The 22937-nt window shown below is 42.3% G+C and overlaps 1 protein-coding gene across 1 annotated transcript in view; it reads right to left on the minus strand.

The window, feature by feature from the left end:
• The window catches only part of LOC126263646 (Down syndrome cell adhesion molecule-like protein Dscam2), a 421438-nt gene that overhangs the window by 196211 nt on the left and 202290 nt on the right, over positions 1-22937 (minus strand). The window contains exons 7-9 of the mRNA XM_049960745.1: positions 20880-21033; positions 18888-19039; positions 5403-5681 (exon numbers count right to left, since the gene is read on the minus strand). Of these exons, the coding sequence (XP_049816702.1) occupies positions 5403-5681; positions 18888-19039; positions 20880-21033 (585 nt within the window). The remainder of the gene's footprint in view (positions 1-5402; positions 5682-18887; positions 19040-20879; positions 21034-22937) is intronic.

Below are 22937 nucleotides of genomic sequence, written 5' to 3' on the forward strand. Positions count from 1 at the left end.
AACTGCTTTAGGCTCCACTACTTGATTCATCTAGAACCCGTTTCAACCTTTCTGAGACAATTAGTACTGAGATCAGTCAGATATCAAGTAGTCCCCCCCCCCCCTTCCTCACACCATCATAATCAAGATTAGCACCCAAGTGAACTTCGTACGAGAAAGTATTTCAGTGCGTTGCGAGTGTTACCTAAATCTACTTCTCAGAAAAGAAAGCTAACTATATCGAGAGACGCTTGTTAAAAAACACCCTCGTGTGCAGTATTGTTACACCCACAGGTAGGATCACAACCAAGAATCAACCAAATTAAAACATGTGCACTATGTTACTATTTGTAAATCACTTGATTGCTGGACTCCTTACTTAAACTGGATGACCTTAAGCAGTCACTGTTTTGTATCTGATCGCTGCCGCCAATAATAATAATAATAATAATAATAATAATAATAATACTATGTGGGCGCTCTACCAGTGTAGTAGCTATTACATAGTTAGTGTTGTTTGTGCTGTCAATTAGATTGTTTATTGTTGAGAACTGAATTTATGGTCAATGTGGGAAGCACCTACAACTCCGAGAAGGCGTTTCCATGATATATTTAAACATATGTGATGTATATGTCTCAATTTTACTGTCATAGATGCCTGGTGCAACGTACGTGTTTAGTGGATAGATTATATGGGGAAGTTGTTCGTGAGCTGTAATCCTCATAAGAATATTTGAAGAAGTTAATTATTGATAGCTTATCTATTCACTATTACAGTCTTCCGAAACAGTAATATAGTAGTGATCTTTTGAAAATAATTTAATTTCGTGACAGAAACACAGTCGAACACTTTTGTTTTTACCTCTCAGAAAACTACATTTCACCACTCACGGGTTTAGTTACCTTCAAGTGGGAAACCACTGATCTAGACTGGTAATAAATTCTGTGGCCCGACAGCATGGTTCAACTCTTCCATTTGAACGTCATTTCGGCGACTTACGTGTCCCTAAACAAATCCAATTATTTTACCGGACAATGGGGAGCTGCAGTTTAACGCGGAAACCGAACCACTTTTTTTATAGGAATCTAGTTGTAGACCATTTTCTTCAATTCAGTTAAGTTTATTTCAACGAATTTTAGACCTGTTACCTGGAAACTCTACACAAGTCGCATATATTCAATAATGATGGGGAGTTACAATGTTTCATATTATGTATGAAGTAATAAATCATGGTAACAGCACCACTGGTTATATTAATGCGAAAATAAAACTGAACACTTGAAAAATAAGAACCAACGTAAAAAAAAAGGAATTATCTGAAATTCCTAGTGAATAACTCCCAGCTTACATTACTAGAGATTTTACTGGCAGCACCGGAATAGCTTGAGGTTTTCCGACTGACCACAACTATACGTACTTCTAAACTTATTATCGCTACATTATTCAGAATCACCCACACTGATAGGTGCGTGCCTCGGCAATCATCGAGTCTACGCATACCTGAGTTGGTGGTCATAGCATTCTTTCTTTTCTTTTTATTTCAATTTTTTTCTTTTTCTTATTCAGAACACACTAAAATTTAAGCAGCTACTTTGTAGATATTCGATGTGCTGTCATATTGACTGTTGTCCACAAGTTTTGGCCACTGAAAGTTGTTTGCTGATCGCCGGCTAATTGTCCGCAGTCCCTCTCTACCTGAAGAAGAGGGCATCTGAGAACGACATGATCAGCGGAACCTTCCTGTCCACATTCACAGGTGAGTGTGTCACTACATCCCACTCGATGCAGATGTTTCGGATATGGATTATGAAGTGTTCGAATCCTGCCTCGGGCATGGATGTGTCTGATGTCCTTAGGTTGGTTAGGTTTAAGTAGTTCCAAGTTCTAGGGGACTGATGACCTCAGAAGTTAAGTCCCATAGTGCTCAGAGCCATTTGAACCATCCTCTAATTACGTACCACAGTATTTTATACCAGGTAATTACTTCAGACCTGTGTGCAAATAATTTTTCAATTACATAGATCCAATCCATCCTATTAGTCCAAAAAGTTTTGAGACTGGTTTAAGAAAAAAAATGGAGAAAAGTTAACACGGTGATTTTAAAGCTTCAGATGTGCTACATAATCTCCCCCCCCCCCCCCCCTCCCCCGTGCCACCATCCGTCCCAGCTGAGTAGAGTAGAACGCACAGAACGTTCATACAACCGTGTGAAAGTGTCAGAAAAATCTGTCTTTGGTAGGTAGTTCAACCGTAGCATCATGTTGGCTTGAATTTCGGTTACTTTGTCAAAGCGTTGACCCTTCGTATGAATTTCTGCACTTTGTCGTTTTCTTACAGGCCGTATTAGTAGCACCAAGTCTCATCACAGGCGATGATTTTTTCCAGAAAAGAATATTCCGCATTTTGTTTTTCACCAAGTTGTAGCAGACGTCCAAGTGTTGTTGTCGTTGTTCATGTTCGGAAGTCAAGGCTGTGCATGACAAACTTGGAAAACACACTTCTTTCTTCTTCGAAACGTTGTGGAGAATGTCTTGAACACTTGATTTAGAGATGTTGCTCATTTACAATTTGTTATACAACAGTGTTGACATTCGAGTGCTACAGCTGCGCCACCCACTACTTAATTCAGTCTGCGCACAACTGACTGGTCGAAGGCACATCTCCCGTTTCCTGTTGTTAGAACAAATTGCCACCGAAGTTACGACGCAGACGTCACTTATATGACAAGAATAAAATCAGTCTCGCAACTTTTTGGATGGACGGTGTGTGTTAATATGGTACAAAGTAGTAAACAAAACAAGCTTCATCGTTTTTATGTACACATTTAAGTACCATATACACTGTTATAACATTTTGGCCATGTACGATATCTGAGCAGATTGGCGTGCAGCCACGATCCCAGACCTCTCCTTCATAGTGCTAAACGACATTTCATCGCTGCACAACAGGTTCCTAAGAAGTTGTATAAAGAAAACATGCTTATTAGAGTACTGTGTGCGGTACTCACATTTCTGCATAAAAATTACGGAGCTTGTTTGGCTTATTACTTTTACTGTACCATATTTACGTATATTGGGTCTATGTGAGTGAAAAAATGTTTGCATTCAGGTCTGAAATCGATCACAATTAATAAAATCAATCATCTGGTGTAAAATATTATAGTCTCTAACTAGAATAAATATATAGAAAAACCTTTTCCTGGATTACTATAAATTTGTAATACGACTATGTTGAAACTCGCGAACCATATGAAGTCTCTGATGAATTTTCACATCATTGGAAGGTGGAGGCTAGGCTAAAAGTACACTGAAATGTTACATAGTCCGACCGGGATTCGGACCCACGTCATTTCAGTTCCTAAGCACACAGTTTACCAAGTTTTCCTTCTTTCCTTCGATCTGTTTCTTCGTCGATTTTCGTTAGTGGTTTCGTGACATATTCCAAATTCCATCGATAAGAAGTTTACTCAGATTTTTTGTTACGTAGGGAACCAGTTCCCTGACTGAACAATAGGCCCGACAGCTTTCCACTTTCCTCTTAAGAACGCATATAGAAGTTTCCTTATAAACTACGCATCCAAACCTCTGCTACATTGTGGTAACCGACGCTTCAGTCGATATAGTTTGTAAATTGAAGAGCGAGCAGTGCTTGCGGTGGGGGAAGTGGAGAATGCCTTGTGGCCGTAAGGATTAGGCCTACTATTTCTGTCTACAGGGCAGTGCAGCGTACGGCGACTGACGTAAAATTTATTGATGTAGGTTTCTTCCGTTTGTTTTATTAGTTACTCATTTCTGTATTCCGTTTATTGTTCGCGTATTTAGTGGAAAAAATACACTTCCAAGCGTATAGGAGCGCTCCGTTGCCACTCGTATAAAAGACGCGCTACAGAAGGGACGATATAACATTGGGAAACAGGATATAGGTGCTTCCTGTGACATAGTTGGGTAGAGAGTTGATACTCGTCTGATCCCTCTTCAGTTTACAGACATAGCAACAGTTCTGGGAAGGTTGGAATATTTAAATCTCTATGGGAAATATTCGAAATGCTTCCTGTTAAATTAATTTCTGCAATATATGATTGAGAAGTATACAGGGTGTTTCAAAACGAATGTAAATATTTCGAGCGCATATATTTATTAAACTGTAAGACATTCAACTTTGAAGCTTGGTACACATATTTACGACACACTCAAGTTTAGATTACAAATGTTCAATAAGTCCTCTATACGAATAATATCACATCTATAGTCGAATTTCTTCCATACTCGGGTACGCATGTCCATCATCACTGATGTTAGGGCAGTACACATCCGGTTATTCAACTCTTCTGGTTCTCTGGTAGTTATTGTTATTTTGTCCTGACCTCACAGGAAGAAGTCACAGGGCGCCAAATCCCATGACTGTGCAGACCAATCTAGTCGCTAGTCGAGTTTCTGTCAGATATTCACGCACTTGGTGACTCCAGTGAGGGGTGTACTGTTTCGCTACAAAATAAAGTTGTCCTTATTCAGCTTCGGAGGCAAACAGTTCTGCAACATAGGAAGATACTATTGACCGTCAACCGTGTTTCCTTCAAATAAGAATAGGCCGTAAGCTCATGGGATATCGCACAAAACACATAGACTCTGAGTAAATCTCGTATATGCTCATTGTGTGCATGCGGATTCTGTACGCCCCAAAATCGAACATGGTGTCTCTTTACTTTCCATCTAAGGTGGAAAATCGCTTTATCACTGAACACGATACATTGTGCTAATATATTATCACTGGCAAAGCATTATGAAAGTCGTCAGAAAATGCTACACGTTTGCATTTGTCGCCATGACGCAGAGCCTATAACACCTGTAACTTGTACAGCTTCATAACCAACCGAAGCCTCAAAGCACGCGACGTTGTTGTTGTAGGCAGTTGTAACCCCCGACTGGGACGACGATTGATTTTGTAAGCCTACGTTGGAAAGCAGTTTCAATTCGAGCAACATTTTCGGAGGAAATACGAGGGCGGCCATAACTATCCTTTACATACACATTCTGTGTCTACAAATTGTCGATACCATCTGAGAATGTTCCATCCATTCGGAAGATCAATTTGGTACCTCAGCTTGAAACGTCTTTGTACTATAATCACGGAATTACACTCGCCAAGTCGAGAACACAAAATGATTTCTGCTGCGAAGTGGCCATATTGCAACATGTGATGATAACGAAGCAAACAGATGACAACTGACATCTAGCGGCAACGAATAAAAACTAGACAATGTATCGTTTCCTCGAATAACCGAGCCGTGGCGCTGCGATCGATAGTTTTGGCAAGATAATGCTTTGTAACACGTATATTCTTTCTGAAACACCCTGTATTTTGGTGTATGCTTTGGGGCGGCTCCAGCTCAGAGCCTTTAATCCCTGACACAGGCGCTACTCACTGTCGACGGCCAGCAGCAGCTCGCCGCGCGCCACGTCCCCAGCGGCGCCGCGGACCTGGCAGATATAGGCGCCCGCGTCGGCCGCCGGATCGACGCCGCGGATGTGCAGTGCGGCGCCACCGTCGCGCAGCTCGTGTCGCAAGTCAGCTGTCACGGGGACTCCCCGGCGCTCCCAGGAGACGCCGCTGATTGGGTAGCCGGCGTACGGACAGCGCAGCGTCACGTCGGCAGACTCCAGGACGCGCACGGGGCTCATGGAAGATCGGACGTACGGCGGACCTGTGCAGCATTACGCCGCGCAAGCTAAGCACGATGTGCAAACTCTAAAGCAGTGATCATCAAAGTTTTTGCTCCTGAGCCAATACTGACATTGTGGGGCAGCACTTCGAGCATTTTACGAGGGCTATTCCGAAAGTAAGGTCCGATAGGTCGCGAAATGGAAACCACGGTAAAAATCAAAAATGTTTTATTTGCAACAGTTAGATACACCTTGCAGCTACTTATCTCCATAGTCGCCGACCCGACTTAGACGTGTATCGTAGCGTTGTACCAACTTTCCCATACCCTCGCTATAGAAGGCAGCCGCCAGTGCTCTCCGCCAATTCTCTACGCTGGCCTACGGCTCGTTGTCTTGTGCCGAAATGTTGTCTTCATAACCAGCGGTTCATGTGACCTGAGCTGAAACTCAGAGGGAGACAATTACGGGCTGTATTGTGGGTAATCTCACATTTCCATTTGAAAACGATGCAGGAGCATCTTCATTGCCCCTGCAGAATGCGGCTGAGAATTGTCTTGAAGACGAAACAGCACGACAGTTATGTAATGTTAGCTGCATAGCTTCAGGGGAAATTTCTCACCAGGCCCCCGTACTTGGCGGCAGACACTATTTTCTAGACATCTTTACGCACTCACTGCGAGCTCAGAAATGAGAAGAGCGACGTGATGCTAACTGGGGTTATACTAGAGACACTACCCAACACATCTGTGCAAAGCTTTATCGGATTTTCATAGTCGTTTCCATTTCGTGACCGATCGGACCTTACTTTCGGAATAGCCCTCGTATTATCAACCCTAGAATAAAAAGGTGCGAACTCTTGAGAAAAATAACTAGATGAGGTAAAACTTTACCTCACGTTTTTCTAAATTATCTCTATTAATATAAAGGTTCTGGAGTAATACAAAGTAATAAATAAGCAAGATGCAACATTCATTACAAAATATTGGTAATTTTTTACTATACGACAAAGCCAATAATGCTTATAATGTCAATATTTTTTATTATATGATTGTTGTGATCAGTGGAAATATGAGAGTCTACTTACCTTTTATGGAACATTTCATAAAACATAAGAAGAATCATTGAAACGAACAAATACTGTTTATCACAATATGACAAATAATACATACATTAGTAAAAAATATGAAGCTAACTACAGCGAATAACAATAGTTCATCATGTAAAAGGAAATAAAGATTTTATAAATTAATTTCGAAATCACATGAAATTTTGAATATATAAAACATTTTCAAAACAAGTTGTTATGACAAATATTTTTCCAACGGTCTTTGCACGCTGGTTCAGAACGGTCACAGCAGTCAAAGAAGCTTTTTCAGTCTTCTTTTCGACTGCAAAGAATGCTTTGTCCGGCTTTTTTTTTTTTTTTTTTTTTAGATTGCTTCTGATTGAGTTGGTGGAGTATCGCTCCCAAATATGTCAAAGCCTGTTCCAACGGTATGCGAAGTTCTTATGGCCAATTCGTTTTATGAGTCTGTCTTTCATGTCTTTTTCGACCAGCCCAAACGCCAATGACTTGAGAAAATTGCTTCGGCTTTTTGTGCCACCATTTCCCTTATATATTGGTGCCCAAAATGAAAGCAACAAACGGAAATTTGGCAAGGTTGCGTTTATTTTGCCACGAGACAGTAAAGGAGAAAAAATGTAAAGAATACATAACATAAATAACTGCTATATGCATAACGATAGACAGTTGAACGGATATGCACACACATTTCGGTAACTAATTAGAGAGCTTAGTGTGGGGTGTGACCACCTCTGGCAGCAACACAGGCCCGACAACGACAGGGGATGTTGCGAATGATGTCATCAATCTCATGTTGAGGCAATAACGCCCATTCTTCCTGCAGAGCTGCTCGCAAGTCTTGGAGAGTGGTTAGTGGATGCTGACGTGATGCAACCTGTCTACCTATCGCATCCCAGACATGCACCATGGGATTCAGAGCGGGAGAGCGAGCAGGCCACGCCATATGTGCAACGTTTTCCATTTACAAGAAAATATCAACCACCGTTTCTTATGTGGTCGAGCATTATCGTTCATCAATATGAAGTATGGGTCCACGCCACCTCGCAACAACCTCACATGAGGTTCCAAGATCTTCATCCCTACAATTTTATGAAAAGGTCTTCGGTTGATCCACATGACCCCTGCCCAAACCAGTAGGTTCAAAAAATGGCTCTGAGCACCCTAGAACGTAGAACTACTTAAACCTAACTAACTTAAGGACATCACACACATCCATGCCCGAGGCAGGATTCGAACCTGCGACCGTAGCGGTAGCGTGGTTCCAGACTGTAGCGCCTAGAACCGCTCGGCCACCCCGGCCGGCCCACACCAGTAGGGATCCACCTCGATATCGGTCTCTTTCCACAATGATTGGGTCCTAAAATCGCGTTCCACGTTCCTTCCAGATGCGAATGCTTTTACATTCACTCTCCAGACCAACTCGAGACTCATCTGCGAATAGAAGATTGGCCCACTGTTCGACATCCAGGTGGTATGTTGACGACTCCACTCTAGGCGTTCCCTTCTGTGGAGTCGCCTCGAAGGTAAACATACAGCAGGTCTCTGAGAGGGAAGGTCACTGCCGAAGCCATCTGTCACCGTTTGTGTCGATAGAACACGTCCAGCGGATCTGCGACATCAGATGCCAGTTTCAGTGCGTTACTAAGCCGGTCCATCATGCCCTTTCAGCCAAATAACACGCCTCTCTTTCTCATATAATATATGGTCGGCGCTGGCCTGGTCTTCGGAATACTGTTTCGGTCTCTATAAGTTATCGCCACATCCGAGAAACAACAGAACGATTAACATTAAGCCATCGGGCCACGTCAGTTTGCGACTGTCCTGCTTCCATTCTTCTGGCCCTCCACCGCAGAGGGTCTGGTAGGCGCCTTCTTTCCGCCATACCGCTCCGTCTGTGACTGTGACTGTATACACATCGATTGTGAATGTGGAACTACTGGGCACACGCTACCTCACTTGATAGGAGCCCTGAAATCGTTGCTGGCGTGGTTGTCCGTTGACCAGATTGCCACCTTTCGTGCAGAACACGATTGTACTGGCATCAATTGACAGTCTGTACGATTATACCGTGAATTAGACACAAGACGGGCAAATAGCGGTTTGTTGTTTTAATTTTGGACACCAGTTTACAAGGTATAGACATTTATTGCTGACGCATCTAAAAGTCCATACATATATCGCTCAGGCCAGCGTATGGTTTATCGTGCTGTTATCTTATTGTGTTACAGCAAATCGAACACATCTTCTCCCCCTTTGTTACCGTTGTAGGAAAGTACTATGTTCGTTTTCCTTGCTATCTCATATACTTCGCCTATCTCACGCATCGTTGACAACAGAATAACTTTTATTTATTTATTCTTTTGAACGACTCTAACATTTTTCTCTTTCCTGTGTGTGAATGCAGACGAAAAAATTGGCCTGTTCTTGGTTTGGAGCAGGGGTTCTAGGATTTCTGTTTTGTCTTTGCATAAGGTACTCATCATTGTCAAATTTTTGTCAGCAAGTTTGTCGGCTACTTTACAAGAAGCAAACAAATTATCTACCGTAATGTTCCACTTGGTTCCATAAACATGTTCACATTCGCAGGAGAGCTTCTGTAAAGTTTGGAAGGTAGGAGACGAGGTACTGGCAGAAGTAAAGCTGTGAGTACCGGGCGTGAGTCGTGCTTCGGTAGCTCAGTTGGTAGAGCACTTGCCCGCGAAAGGCAAAGGTCCCGAGTTCGAGTCTCGGTCGGGCACACAGTTTTAATCTGCCAGGAAGTTTCATGTTCACATAATTTCATCACATAGGAATCGACAAGTATTTATCCCTGGTTTCTTTTCGCAAATATGGAATCTCCACATAAAAGTAATACGTCTTCACGTCACATAAAGAAATTATCTTTAGCCTAGGTTTGTTCCGCTTGCTTGACCAATACATTTTGAAGGGGAATTTGCATGGGAAGCTAATGAGTGTTTCGTCAGTGTTTAGGACAGCTGAGGGAATGTATAGTTCGTGACTACACGTGACAAACATAACCCATAAATAACAGAAACCTGTGTATTTCTCTCGTGTTCTTCTTTTCTAATGAGGATTTTGCTATCTAATCTTAGATGACTAATCAAAAATTCGAACCAGTTTTTTGCTACGACTCCTCGGAAAAATAGGGACCACATATCAGCACAACTGAGATGAGCATTTTTATAGCCCCACATTTTACTTTTATTTCTTTTTGGTTGGTATTTCCAATGTACTAATGGGGTGACATAAATTTTGCCTTTGCATCAGCAGTTTTTTGTTAAGTTTGCATAACAATGAGTGAAGCCACTTAATTAGTAAACAACAGTTCAAGTAATTTCGGGGGAGACGTTTCGTTCCTTGCTTCGTCTCTTACTATTTCCTCCGTGGTCCTTAACAGATTGTCAGAAGACATTTTCTGTGTCCGTAAAGAAACGTACCACCTACTTTTGTAAAAAAATTAAGCGTAAATAAGAAGGCAGAGTTGACTTTTTACCCCGAAGAAATACATCTCCTAATTCATCTGTTTGAAAGCGATGGAGAATGGAGCGTTTGAAAGTGATGGAGAATGGAGCCTGAGAGATAACAAGGACTCCTGCTATAGAAGTCGGTAGTAGCGAATAGAATAAATAATGATATGGACTGAGGTAATTATTTACCCCGCTTTGTTCTTCTGGGATTAACTGGTGACCTACGTAAATAAGTATGTTAATAGACTAGCTGCAGGAATGGCGTGGTAAATTGCAGTCGGCCGTCCGGAACTGATCGTTAAATCGATCATTGGTTGGACGGCTACATGGAGACCATTTGCAGCCACACTTGTTCTTCATGTTCCCAGACATGTCGCCAGGCCACTGTTGTTCGCGGCTTGATTGGAGAACATTCTGGACAATTCCAGTGAATGAACTGGTTCGGGGACAAAAATTATGGACATCTTTAGAGGGAGCGTGGTACAGTATTTCTGCAGGGGATTCCATGCCCTGTCTAGTTGCTGCAGTACATTGGGCGAAAGGAAGTATCCGATCAGTTTTGTCACTTCAGTACAATCACTGTTATTAGTAAATTAATCATCCGCTCACACAGACAACTCAACAACACTTATTCAACATTTCGGGGTCGCTGAGGGCGGCAGCGGTCTGAAACGGAGAGTAGGTGACACGAAGTGTTCTGAATGTTGCCGACTTGTAACGTTGAAGTAAAGCGCGGCCAGCGGCAGGTTATCGCTCCCTCCCGCGGGCCGCAATTTGAAGACGACTGCTCTAGACCGTCACATCACTGAATAATACGATACCACTAGCACAGCGGTCAAGGACTGAGCTACAATATTCTGCATTTTTGATGTATTCGCCACTTGCTCCCAATGGGTGTCCTTATGTGACATTCCACCATCACTTAAAATAATATTTAACTGCTACAACCCGACAATCAGGTACCTAAACAACACTGTACACATGTCTGGCAGCATAACAAGTGTGAGAAACATGGAGAATTCTATGAGCAAGTTACTTCAGAACTGGGTGGACCTATAGTTACTTTTGACTAGAAACTAGTCTCTGAAGATGTAACCCTGACTTAGTGAGGGCTGAGGAACATCAGGAATGAAAAGTGACAGCATTTACGCATTTTAGTATGTATATTTACGTATTCTCTCAGTGAAAAGAAAAAAAATGCAGGACACATTTTAGTTTTTAGAGATCGAGTGTTTGAATGTCTATATTAATTTAAGTAAAGCTACGATATATATACTGTTCTTGTCCAGGTGTCAAGCAATTCTCTCTAATAAATATTGTGTAATAGAAGAATTAATTAATAATGTTACTTGTATGTTTCACAGCTGATAAAATTCCAAGTCTCATCTATAAACTCATTGTTATTATTTCATATAAGTCAGTCCACATTTATCTTGCCAGTTCAGATGGAACGACTTTGTTTCAGTTTTTTCTGATTCACGAACCAGGAAAAAATGGCACTGTCTGGGAAAAAAGTGGTATATAGCCTTATCCACGCATACAAACAAACAAACAAATGCACATACACACCACGAGCAGATAAGTAAACGATTAGATTTGCTGTTGTCTGTGGCATGCAGAATGGCTACGAGAGTGCATTAGAGTTGTTCGTGTTCAGTATTGCTATCAAGACTGGTGAGTTATATGAGCGTGACCAGCGTTAGATGTTGAGTGATTTCTGTGAATGATGTGGAGATGCTGCGCACTTGTATGTGACAGCCTTATTAGAACGTGGTAGAATAGCAAAAGAGGTCTCGTTGTGGATCTATAATTCGTCGGCTAGTCAGATCGTAGAGTATCCAGATGTATGGGGCACTCGGTTTTGCCTGTATTCTGATGTTGGACTGTATGGGAACGTGAGGGCACCCATTACCTTCGTGAAGGTTCGGTCGACCCCGTCTGAGCCCCACAAGGGAGGACTGCCGTTTTGGGCACCAAGCACGTGGTAACCCCTTCACATCTGCACTTTTTACGCGAGAGCAAGTAATGGAGTCCCTGTAACATTCTGCCTCAGTCGGCACCATTGGTCAGTGACTAACAGCACTCGGACTAGGGAATTACCGACCCATGCGTAGCTGCCGTTAACACCACAACACAGCTGGCTACGTTTGGGGTGGTGTCGTGGCCAGCAGCCATGCACCGCTGATGAACGTCATTGCACTGTGTTCAGCAATGAATCACTTCTACATTACCCTAGATGACCATTGTATACGAATATGGTAGCGACCTGGAGAGATGTCTCAGGCTTCCAGTGTTTTGGAGAGGAACAGCGATGTCACTCCTGCCATCATGAAGTGGGGAACCATCTGGTATGACATCACATCACGGCTTTTAGTGACGCCGCAACAACATGTAACACACAACCTGCTCCCTCTCTCATATGACAGCGCCGAGGTTACACATAGCACGTTTTTCTATGAATTGTCTGCATGATATAAGATACTCCTGTGACCAGCAAGACCCTCAGATCTGTCCGTGACAGAACATGTGTGGGACCAGTATCTGGCATATCAGGGACCGTTAACACCAGGTGTGGGCTAGCTTGCCTCAGGAGAAGATACAACGGCCAGAGTGGAGTGCAACGCCATACTGGTAAATAGGTTCATACTGCTAAGATCTTTGTTAATTTTGTTATATATCATAAACATTGAGGTAATATCATATACCCTGTCAACCATTGAAATTTAATTTTGTATCATCCTCCCCTTCTGGATGCTTCAAATTTTTGTCAGGCTGTGTATTTAAAATACCCCTGATCTCCAAGGAAACTTGGGCTTCCTAGCTCATGATATGAAGAGACGAAGATCTTTCATACAAAAATTTCCAAAGAAAGACTTTTTGTAATTTTAAAATAATATTCAATTGCTGCAAAAGTAAAAATGATTTTATTTAAGATTTAAATATAAGAAAAGTATTGTTGTTGTTGTTGTGGTCTTCAGTCCTGAGACTGGTTTGATGCAGCTCTCCATGCTACTCTATCCTGTGCAAGCTTCTTCATCTCCCAGTACCTACTGCAACCTACATCCTTCTGAATCTGCTTAGTGTATTGATCTCTTGGTCTCCCTCTACGATTTTTACCCTCCACGCTGCCCTCCAATGCTAAATTTGTGATCCCTTGATGCCTCAAAACATGTCCTACCAAACGATCCCTTCTTCTAGTCAAGTTGTGCCACAAACTTCTCTTCTCCCCAATCCTATTCAATACCTCCTCATTAGTTACGTGATCTACCCACCTCATCTTCAGCATTCTTCTGTAGCACCACATTTCGAAAGCTTCTATTCTCTACTTGTCCAAACTGGTTATCGTCCATGTTTCACTTCCATACATGGCTACACCCCATACAAATACTTTCAGAAACGACTTCCTGACACTTAAATCTATACTCGATGTTAACAAATTTCTCTTCTTCAGAAACGATTTCCTTGCCATTGCCAGTCTACATTTTATATCCTCTCTACTTCGACCATCATCAGTTATTTTGCTCCCTAAATAGCAAAACTCCTTTACTACTTTAAGTGTCTCATTTCCTAATCTAATCCCCTCAGCATCACCCGATTTAATTTGACTACATTCCATTATCCTCGTTTTGCTTTTGTTGATGTTCATCTTATATCCTCCTATCAAGACACTGTCCATTCCGTTCAACTGCTCTTCCAAGTCCTCTGCTGTCTCTGACAGAATTACAATGTCATCGGCGAACCTCAAAGTTTTTATATCTTCTCCATGGATTTTAATACCGACTCCGAATTTTTCTTTTGTTTCCTTTACTGCTTGCTCAATATACAGATTGAATAACATCGGGGAGAGGCTACAACCCTGTCTCACTCCTTTCCCAACCACTGCTTCCCTTTCATGCCCCTCGACTCTTATAACTGCCATCTGGTTTCTGTACAAATTGTAAATAGCCTTTCGCTCCCTGTATTTTACCCCAGCCACCTTCAGAATTTGAAAGAGAGTATTCCAGTTAACGTTGTCAAAAGCTTTCTGTAAGTCTACAAATGCTAGAAACGTAGGTTTGCCTTTTCTTAATCTTTCTTCTAAGATAAGTCGTAAGGTTAGTATTGCTTCACGTGTTCCAACATTTCTACGGAATCCAAACTGATCTTCCCCGAGGTCCACTTCTACCAGTTTTTCCATTCGTCTGTAAAGAATTCGCGTTAGTATTTTGCAGCTGTGACTTATTAAACTGATAGTTCGGTAATTTTCACATCTGTCAACACCTGCTTTCTTTGGGTTTGGAATTATTATATTCTTCTGGAAGTCTGTGGGTATTTCGCCTGTCTCATACATCTTGCTCACCAGATGGTAGAGTTTTGTCATGACTGGCTCTCCCATGGCCATCAGTAGTTCTAATGGTATGTTGTCTACTCCCGGGGCCTTGTTTCGACCCAGGTCTTTCAGTGCTGTGTCAAACTCTTCACGCAGTATCTTATCTCCCATTCATCTTCATCTACATCCTCTTCCATTTCCATAATATTGTCCTCAAGTACATCGCCCTTGTATAAACCCTCTATATACTCCTTCCACCTTTCTGCCTTCCCTTCTTTGCTTAGAACTGGGTTGCCATCTGAGCTCTTGATATTCATACAAGTGGTTCTCTTCTCTCCAAAGGTATCTTTAATTTTCCTGTAGGCAGTATCTATCTTACCCCTAGTGAGACAAGCCTCTACATCCTTACATTTGTCCTCTAGCCATCCCTGCTTAGCTATTTTGCACTTCCTGTCGATCTCATTTTTGAGACGTTTGTATTCCTTTTTGCCTGCTTCATTTACTGCATTTTTATATTTTCTCCTTTCATCAATTAAATTCAATATTTCTTCTGTTACCCAAGGATTTCTACTAGCCCTCGTCCTTTTACCTACTTGATCCTCTGCTGCCTTCACTTCTTCATCCCTCAGAGCTACCCATTCTTCTTCTACTGTATTTCTTTCCCCCATTCCTGTCAATTGTTCCCTTATGCTCTCCATGAAACTCTCTACAACCTCTGGTTCTTTCAGTTTATCCAGGTCCCATCTCCTTAAATTCCCACCTTTTTGCAGTTTCTTCAGTTTCAATCTGCAGTTCATAACCAATAGATTGTGGTCAGAGTCCACATCTGCCTCTGGAAATGTCTTACAATTTAAAACCTGGTTCCTAAATCTCTGTCTTACCATTATATAATGTATCTGATACCTTTTAGTATCTCCAGGATTTTTCCAGGTACACAACCTTCTTTTATGATTCTTGAACCAAGTGTTAGCTGTGATTAAGTTATGCTCTGTGCAAAATTCTACAAGGCGGCTTCCTCTTTCATTTCTTCCCCCCAATCCATATTCACCTACTATGTTTCCCTCTCTCCCTTTTCCTACTGACGAATTCCAGTCACCCATGACTATTAAATTTTCGTCTCCCTTCACTACCTGAATAATTTCTTTTATCTCGTCATACATTTCATCTATTTCTTCATCATCTGCAGAGCTAGTTGGCATATAAACTTGTACTACTGTAGTAGGCATGGGCTTTGTGTCTATCTTGGCCACAATAATGCGTTCACTATGCTGTTTGTAGTAGCTAACCCGCATTCCTATTTTCCTATTCATTATTAAACCTACTCCTGCATTACCCCTATTTGATTTTGTATTTATAACCCTGTAATCACCTGACCAAAAGTCTTGTTCCTCCTGCCACCGAACTTCACTAATTCCCACTAAATCTAACTGTAACCTATCCATTTCCCTTTTTGAATTTTCTGACCTACCTGCCCGATTAAGGGATCTGACATTCCACGCTCCGATCCGTAGAATGCCTGTTTTCTTTCTCCTGATAACGACGTCCTCTTGAGTAGTCCCCGCCCGGAGATCCGAATGGGGGACTATTTTACCTCCGGAATATTTTACCCAAGAGGACGCCATCATCATTTAATCATACAGTAAAGCTGCATGTCCTCTGGAAAAATTACGGCTGTAGTTTCCCCTTGCTTTCAGCCGTTCGCAGTACCAGCACAGCAAGGCCGTTTTGGTTAATGTTACAAGGCCAGATCAGTCAATCATCCAGACTGTTGCCCCTGCAACTACTGAAAAGGTTGCTGCCCCTCTTCAGGAACCACATGTTTGTCTGGCCTCTCAACAGATACCCCTCCGTTGTGGTTGCACCTACGGTACGGCCATCTGTATCGCTGAGGCACGCAAGCCTCCCCACCAACGGCAATGTCCATGGTTCATGGGGGGAAGAAAAGTATTACGATATTAAAAAATTTTCTACACACACATTACTTCGCAAAATTAATGTTACTTATGTGTCGTTCAGTTTATTCGTGCTAGACGATTTTTGATGTACGATCAGTGCAATATACCAAAAACTTTTCCTCACAAATATTTTGAATTCAATTCAACGGTGCCTTTGTAGGGTTCTGCTGTTTGCAATTCTGATGCTATCTTCGTTTCCCACAATATTCAGAAAATTCCTGTCATCGAAAGTGTCACTACTCGCTTCGTCTTTTATTACTTCTTAATTTATCTGTACTCCGTTGGCCATTGTACTAATGACATATGGTCATCCAAATTTTCATTTCAAGAACAAACTTAGAGGAAAATAAATGCCAATACGGTGAAATAAAAAAGGCTAAAACGAAATTAAAAAGACAGTAGAGCGCAGATGTTTATTTGTTTTTACAATGATCAGTAATGGATAACGAATTGGAAAAATGTCGGTCACAGCCTATAAATTAAAACCATTCCAACATTCGTTGGCTTTATTTGGGAAAATTGTCATAAACCCCAATGAGGATAGCTGGACCAGATAAGCACTTCTGAACTGTCTTTTTCCTACTTTTCAATTGGTGTGCTATATGTGCTGTAACACGAATAATCGCTTATTAACTACGTATATTTTTCTTCGGCTCCTTTCATTTCAGTAAATTACAATTACGAGAATCCTTTAAATTATGAACTATTGAACCTGCACACATAAATAACAAGGTCTTAAATGAAGCATGAGCTAATAAATGAAAAAAGGCAAGTTTTGGATAATCCTAACATAATGAAGTGGACTTGAAGTATACTTGTTGGACAAGAAGGATTGCAGAGACTACCTAGTGTGGACGTTGGGAACTGACACATGACATCGCTGACATGTTTTAAATGTTTCGTTCTAACTACAGTTAACAGTTCTATGTCTGTGTAATTTAGGACGTATCCTCAGTCGATGATTTGATGTGCAAGTGGTAAAGGAAAATTTTTACAATACAATCTTATATATTTTCCGTCTTCCAAGTAATTTCCGCTGTGCTCAGTGCTGACGTTCATTATTCGAAATCTTTTATTATTACGATTTTATGAAGTACTTTCTTGCAGATACGCATATACGTATCGTCCTGAAGCTACAACAGCTAGGAAAGTGCCGTCCTTCGTGACGCCTCTTTGCGCTTGGTAACAAGGAAACGATGAGGCAATGTTTGATCCTACTATAGCAAGATCAACATTTTGACTAGTGTGGTAAAGGAATATAATGAATGACGAACGACATATGACTGTTTCTAGATCTTGAGCGGATAATTTCAAATGCCCCTGAGAGTGGTATTAGTAACGTACTGCTTTTCACAGACTGCTTTTTCTGAGTCAAGCAGCACACGTTTGAACAAACCCATTACGGCTATGTCAGTGGTCACCGTTGTCGTCTTGACATACCACGGTGTTACGGACTGCGTAAATCTTCGCCGAACTTCCACTTCTGAGAAATGATTGGATTATTATAGTACCAAAATTTTTTTGCCTGTAGCAGTTCGTTATCCAAACTGAGGCGCGGCGCTTCCGAAATAATTGCGCTTATCTTCACGAGATACGATGCGTTATGAGCATCATCCAACAATCGTGTCCCTCTCAAAGCGTATTATACCCACGAAGAACAAAGCATTATCACTTTTGAGTGGTTTTGTAGAGGCTGACCGACCAGCTTTACCTAATTGAAAACATAGTGTCTTCAGAAGCCCTCAGCTGACATTACATGTCTATAGTTCTCGAATATTTTTAATAGTGGAAGCAGATTGTTGCATGTGAGATATATCTTGTTACTAATATGCCTTTTTCTTTTGAGCTGTTTTTCGACATTGTAGCTTTTAGTTATTGCTGCCTTTAGTAATGAACAATATCAGTGACTCCGGAGCACGAACGTTTCGTGTTCCATTTTACGGGCTTCTGTTGTCATGGTTCCAGGTTACTCAGCTGCTCGACTATGTTCCACAGCAACAACTTACATGCCGCGAACGCAGGCAGCTGCTTATGGACATTGAGAACAGCTGATGCCTCGACTGACGTATGCCATTTTTAATGAAATGTGGTTTTTCAAAATTATTACGAAATGAAAATAAAATACCAGAATTATGGGCTGTTAGCACAGGAGACATATTCTCGAAACACTGTCGCATTATAACAAAACGCCAAATCCTTTACTACGGAACTAGTTGCAGTTCTCTTAATTCCATCTCTTGATACCAACTTACCAACACCTTTGACAAACTTGACAGGACTAGGTCGAGTTCTTAGTTACAGTGCATACCTGGAGAGTGTCAAAGAAGCACAGAAGTACTCTGTGGCTTTTAGCTTAATACCTCGCTTTGGAAAACCAAAAACTGCACGCGTGTGCAAGAGCATGGCCTAAGGAAGCTGAAGTGAATACCAACCATAAATGTTGAGTCTGGCTTCGTGAGATGTGGTGCCCATTGAGTTGGCAGCACTGCAGGTATACAAGCCGCCGTCCTGCACGCGAACGGATGAGACGTTCACGTGGCTGATGACGTCACCGACTTGGTCTACATACTGACCGATTGTGTACCTGCGAACAAAAAGATGAAACAAAACACGGGGTGTGGTTTTGAACATTACTGAAGCAGTGGGTGCATCTCTTGGCTGCTGCCAAGTTATCTACGTGCCTCTCGAGCTGTCACATAGTTCTTTGCGGTTATGACAGGTACTGCCCAACTAAATTGGGAAAAAAAGAAGAAATATATCGCGCAAATTGGTTGATAGAGGAAACAGTGGAGCCAGACCAAAACTTGACATTCTAGTGGATGCAGGTTGCAGCGTCTAAGCAAGTCTGGGTTTGCAATGCGAATGATGTCAGACATAGGAGATATAAATATAAAAAAACTGGAATATTTTGCTTATTTTCACTCCATTGTGTCATATAGTGTCATATTTTGGGGTAACTCCACAAAGAGAGAAAAAATTTTTAGAGTACAGAAGCGTATAATAAGAGTAATGAGTAGTGTATAACCAAGAACATCATGTCGAAACCTATTCAAAGAATTGGGCATATTAACCACAGCTTCTCAGTACATTTATTCCTTACTGAAGTTTGTTGTAAATATTACATCTCTTTTTTCAACTAACTGCTTAGTACACAGTATCAATAATAGGAATAAGAACAATATACATAAAGATTTAAAATCACTTACTCTTGACCAGAAAGGAGTCCAGTACTCAGTAGCACATATTTTCAATAAGTTACCAGCAACCATTAAGAGTTTAGTTTCAGACAAGGCACAATTTAATCATAATTTGAAAGAATTTTTGGTGGCCAACTCCTTCTATTCCATCCATGAGTTTCTCAAAAAGTGCAGTAGACCATTTTAAAGAAAATTTATTATACTTTATTTTTGACAATAGTTGGTTGTAACAGCCAAGTAACTACCTACTGTGTGAATGATGGATGTATGGAAAGCAGATGTAAGTCTTAAGTCTGTAAATAGTGGAAGTTTAATTTGAAATCTTGTACATAATCTGACCGTTCTTAACTGAGGATCACTGAAATGAATAATATACTTTAATTTTTGACAATACTTGGTTGTAATAGCCAAGAAACAAGCAAATGTCTGAATGATGGATTTGATGAAAGCAGATGTAAGTATTAAACCTGTGCCGGCCGGGGTGGGCTAGCGGTACTAGGCGCTACAGTCTGGAACCGCGCGACCGCTACGGTCGCAGGTTCGAATCCTGCCTCAGAAATGGATGTGTGTGATGTCCTTAGGTTAGTTAGGTTTAAGTAGTTCTAAGTTCTAGGGGACTGATGACCTCAGAAGTTATGTCCCATAGTGCTCGGAGCCATTTATTAAACCTGTAAATGTTAGAAGTTTAAATTTAATTCATTTACATAATTTTACTGTTTATTGTCTGAATATCATTAAAATGAATGAAAATCAAGTTTTTCTAATTACATTTTTGTAATGTGTTTATCTGATTCCGCACCCAGGAGGATTCCCTCTAATATGGGTCTATGGAATGAATAATTAATCTAATCAAATCTTATGCGGAGATGAAGAGCCACGCTCTGGATGGACTACGGTGGAGGGTTGCAACAGACCAGTTTCCGGAACGAAGACCACAACAAAAATAACAAGCTTAATCTTTTGAATTGCAAGAATTTCCGAGCAGAAGCTGTTCTACCAAAATTTGGAATCACACGAAAATGCTATGACATCTTACCTTAGAAAATTCGTTAAAAATGTACCTGGTTAATGAAGCAATACGTGAGGTAGCAAATTTCTATATAAGGAGAATAAAAGTGCAGGCGCTATTTTCCTGACGAATTCAACTGGACGTCAGTCGGTGTGATGGAGCGAACTGCGAATGTCTTGCAGAAGCTGAGCGCGGTGCACTCTGGCGCCGACACCTACCTGTGGCCGAGTCGCGAGGCGGTGAGGGGCCGGCCGTCGAGGTGCCAGGTGAACTGCGGGGGCGGGCTGCCGGCGGCGGCGCAGCGCAGCGACACGGGGCTGCCCGGGCTCAGCGCCTGCTCCACGAACGTCCACTGCAGCTCCGGCACCGTGTCTGCAACGCGACGCAGCCCTCTGTTAGGCCGGTGGCGAAAACTGCGCACTAGTTGAAACCTTGGAACCTGATTGCTCCAGTCAGACCTCGTAACTTCACACAAAGTCTGTTCGCCGTTGTCAGTGCGCTAAAACAGGTCGCCAAGTCACCAGTTTTCGAGCGGTGCCGTGCAGAGTTTGTGCAAAATACACTGAAGAGCCAAAGAAACTCGTACACCTGCCTAATATGGTGTAGGGCCCCCGCGAGCACGCAGAAGTGCCGCAACACGGCGTGGCATGGACTCGACTAATGTACGAAGTAGTGCTGGAGGGAACTGACGCCATGAATCCTCCAAGGCTGTCCATAAATCCGTAAGAGTACGAGAGGATGGTGCACATCACGTTGGTAGGCATCCCAGATATGCTCAATAATGTTGATGTCTGGAGAGTTTGGTGGCCAGTGGAAGTGTTTAAGTGCAGAAGACTGTTCCTGGAGCCACTCTGTAGCAATTATGCTTTACAGAGCGTAGGGGAGCGACGCGGGAGACCCGCGCCGCCTTACTAGCCAAGGTCCTAGTGGAGGTGGTTTGCCATTGCCTTCCTCCGACCGTAATGGGGATGAATGATGATGATGAAGACGACACAACAGCACCCAGTAATCTCGAGGCAGGAAAAATCCCTGACCCCGCCGGGAATCGAACGCGGGACCCCGTGCTCGGGAAGCGAGAACGCTACCGCGAGACCACGAGCTGCGGACGGATGCAGGTGATCAGACAGAATTCTTACGCACGTGTCACCCTTCAGAGTCGTATCTAGACGTATCAGGAGTCCCATATCACTCCACCTGCGCACGCCCCACACCATTACGGGGGCTCCACCAGCTTGAACAGTCCCCTGCTGACATGCAAGGTCCATGGATTGATGAGGTTGTCTCCCTGCCCCTACACGTCCATCCGCTCGATACAATTTGAAATGAGACTCGTCCAACCAGGCAACATGTTTCCAGTCATCAACAGTCCAATGTCGGTGTTGACGGGCCCAAGCGAGGCGTAAAGCTTTGTGTCGTGCAGTCATCAAGGGTACACGAGTGGGCCTTCGGCTCCGAAATCCCATATCGATGATGTTCGGTTGAATGTTTCGCCCGCTGACACTTGTTGAAATCTGCAGCAATTTGCGGAAGGATTGTAATTCTGTCACGTTGAACGATCCTGTTCAGTTGTAGTTGGTCCCTTTCTTGCAAGATCTTTTTCCGGCCGCAACGATGTCGGAGATTTGATGTTTTACCTGATTCCCGATATTCACGGTACCCTCGTTAAATGATCGTACGGGAAAATCCCCACTTCATCCCTATCTCGGAGATTCTGTGTCCCACCTCTCGTGCGCCGACTATAACACCACGTTCATACTCACTTATCTTGACAACCTGCCAATGTAGCAGCAATAACCGGTGTAACAACAGCGCCAAGACGCTTGCTGTCTTACATAGGCGTTTCCGACCGCAGCACCGTATTCTGCCTCTTTACCTATCTTTGCATTTGAGTACACACGTCTATACTGGTTTCTTTGACGCTTCAGTGTAATTCTGCAAGGGCACGTGCCTTAACCCATTGCCACCTGCTGAGCCATGCGCTTCGTCTGTTAGAAACGGCATTCTCAGTTGTTTATGAGCTGACATTATAATAAAACTGATTATAATGAGATAAGCGTCAACAACGAAGGACAATTAAAAGACGAGTATTATGAAAACTGTTTATACCAGTTGTGCCGTTGCTACATCTCGCTGCAGTGTGTCGCTAACTCATCGTGCAAAGTGCTGTGAAAATGTGACGAGCCGGCCAAATTATTAACTTACATCAAAATTAATAAATCAACTTTAGGCTACAAGAGGGTAGTGATGGTCAGAACATGTAGCCATAACCGATTTCT

Source organism: Schistocerca nitens, chromosome 1, assembly GCF_023898315.1.
Source record: "Schistocerca nitens isolate TAMUIC-IGC-003100 chromosome 1, iqSchNite1.1, whole genome shotgun sequence".
In the NCBI taxonomy this organism is placed as follows: Eukaryota; Metazoa; Arthropoda; class Insecta; order Orthoptera; family Acrididae; genus Schistocerca; species Schistocerca nitens.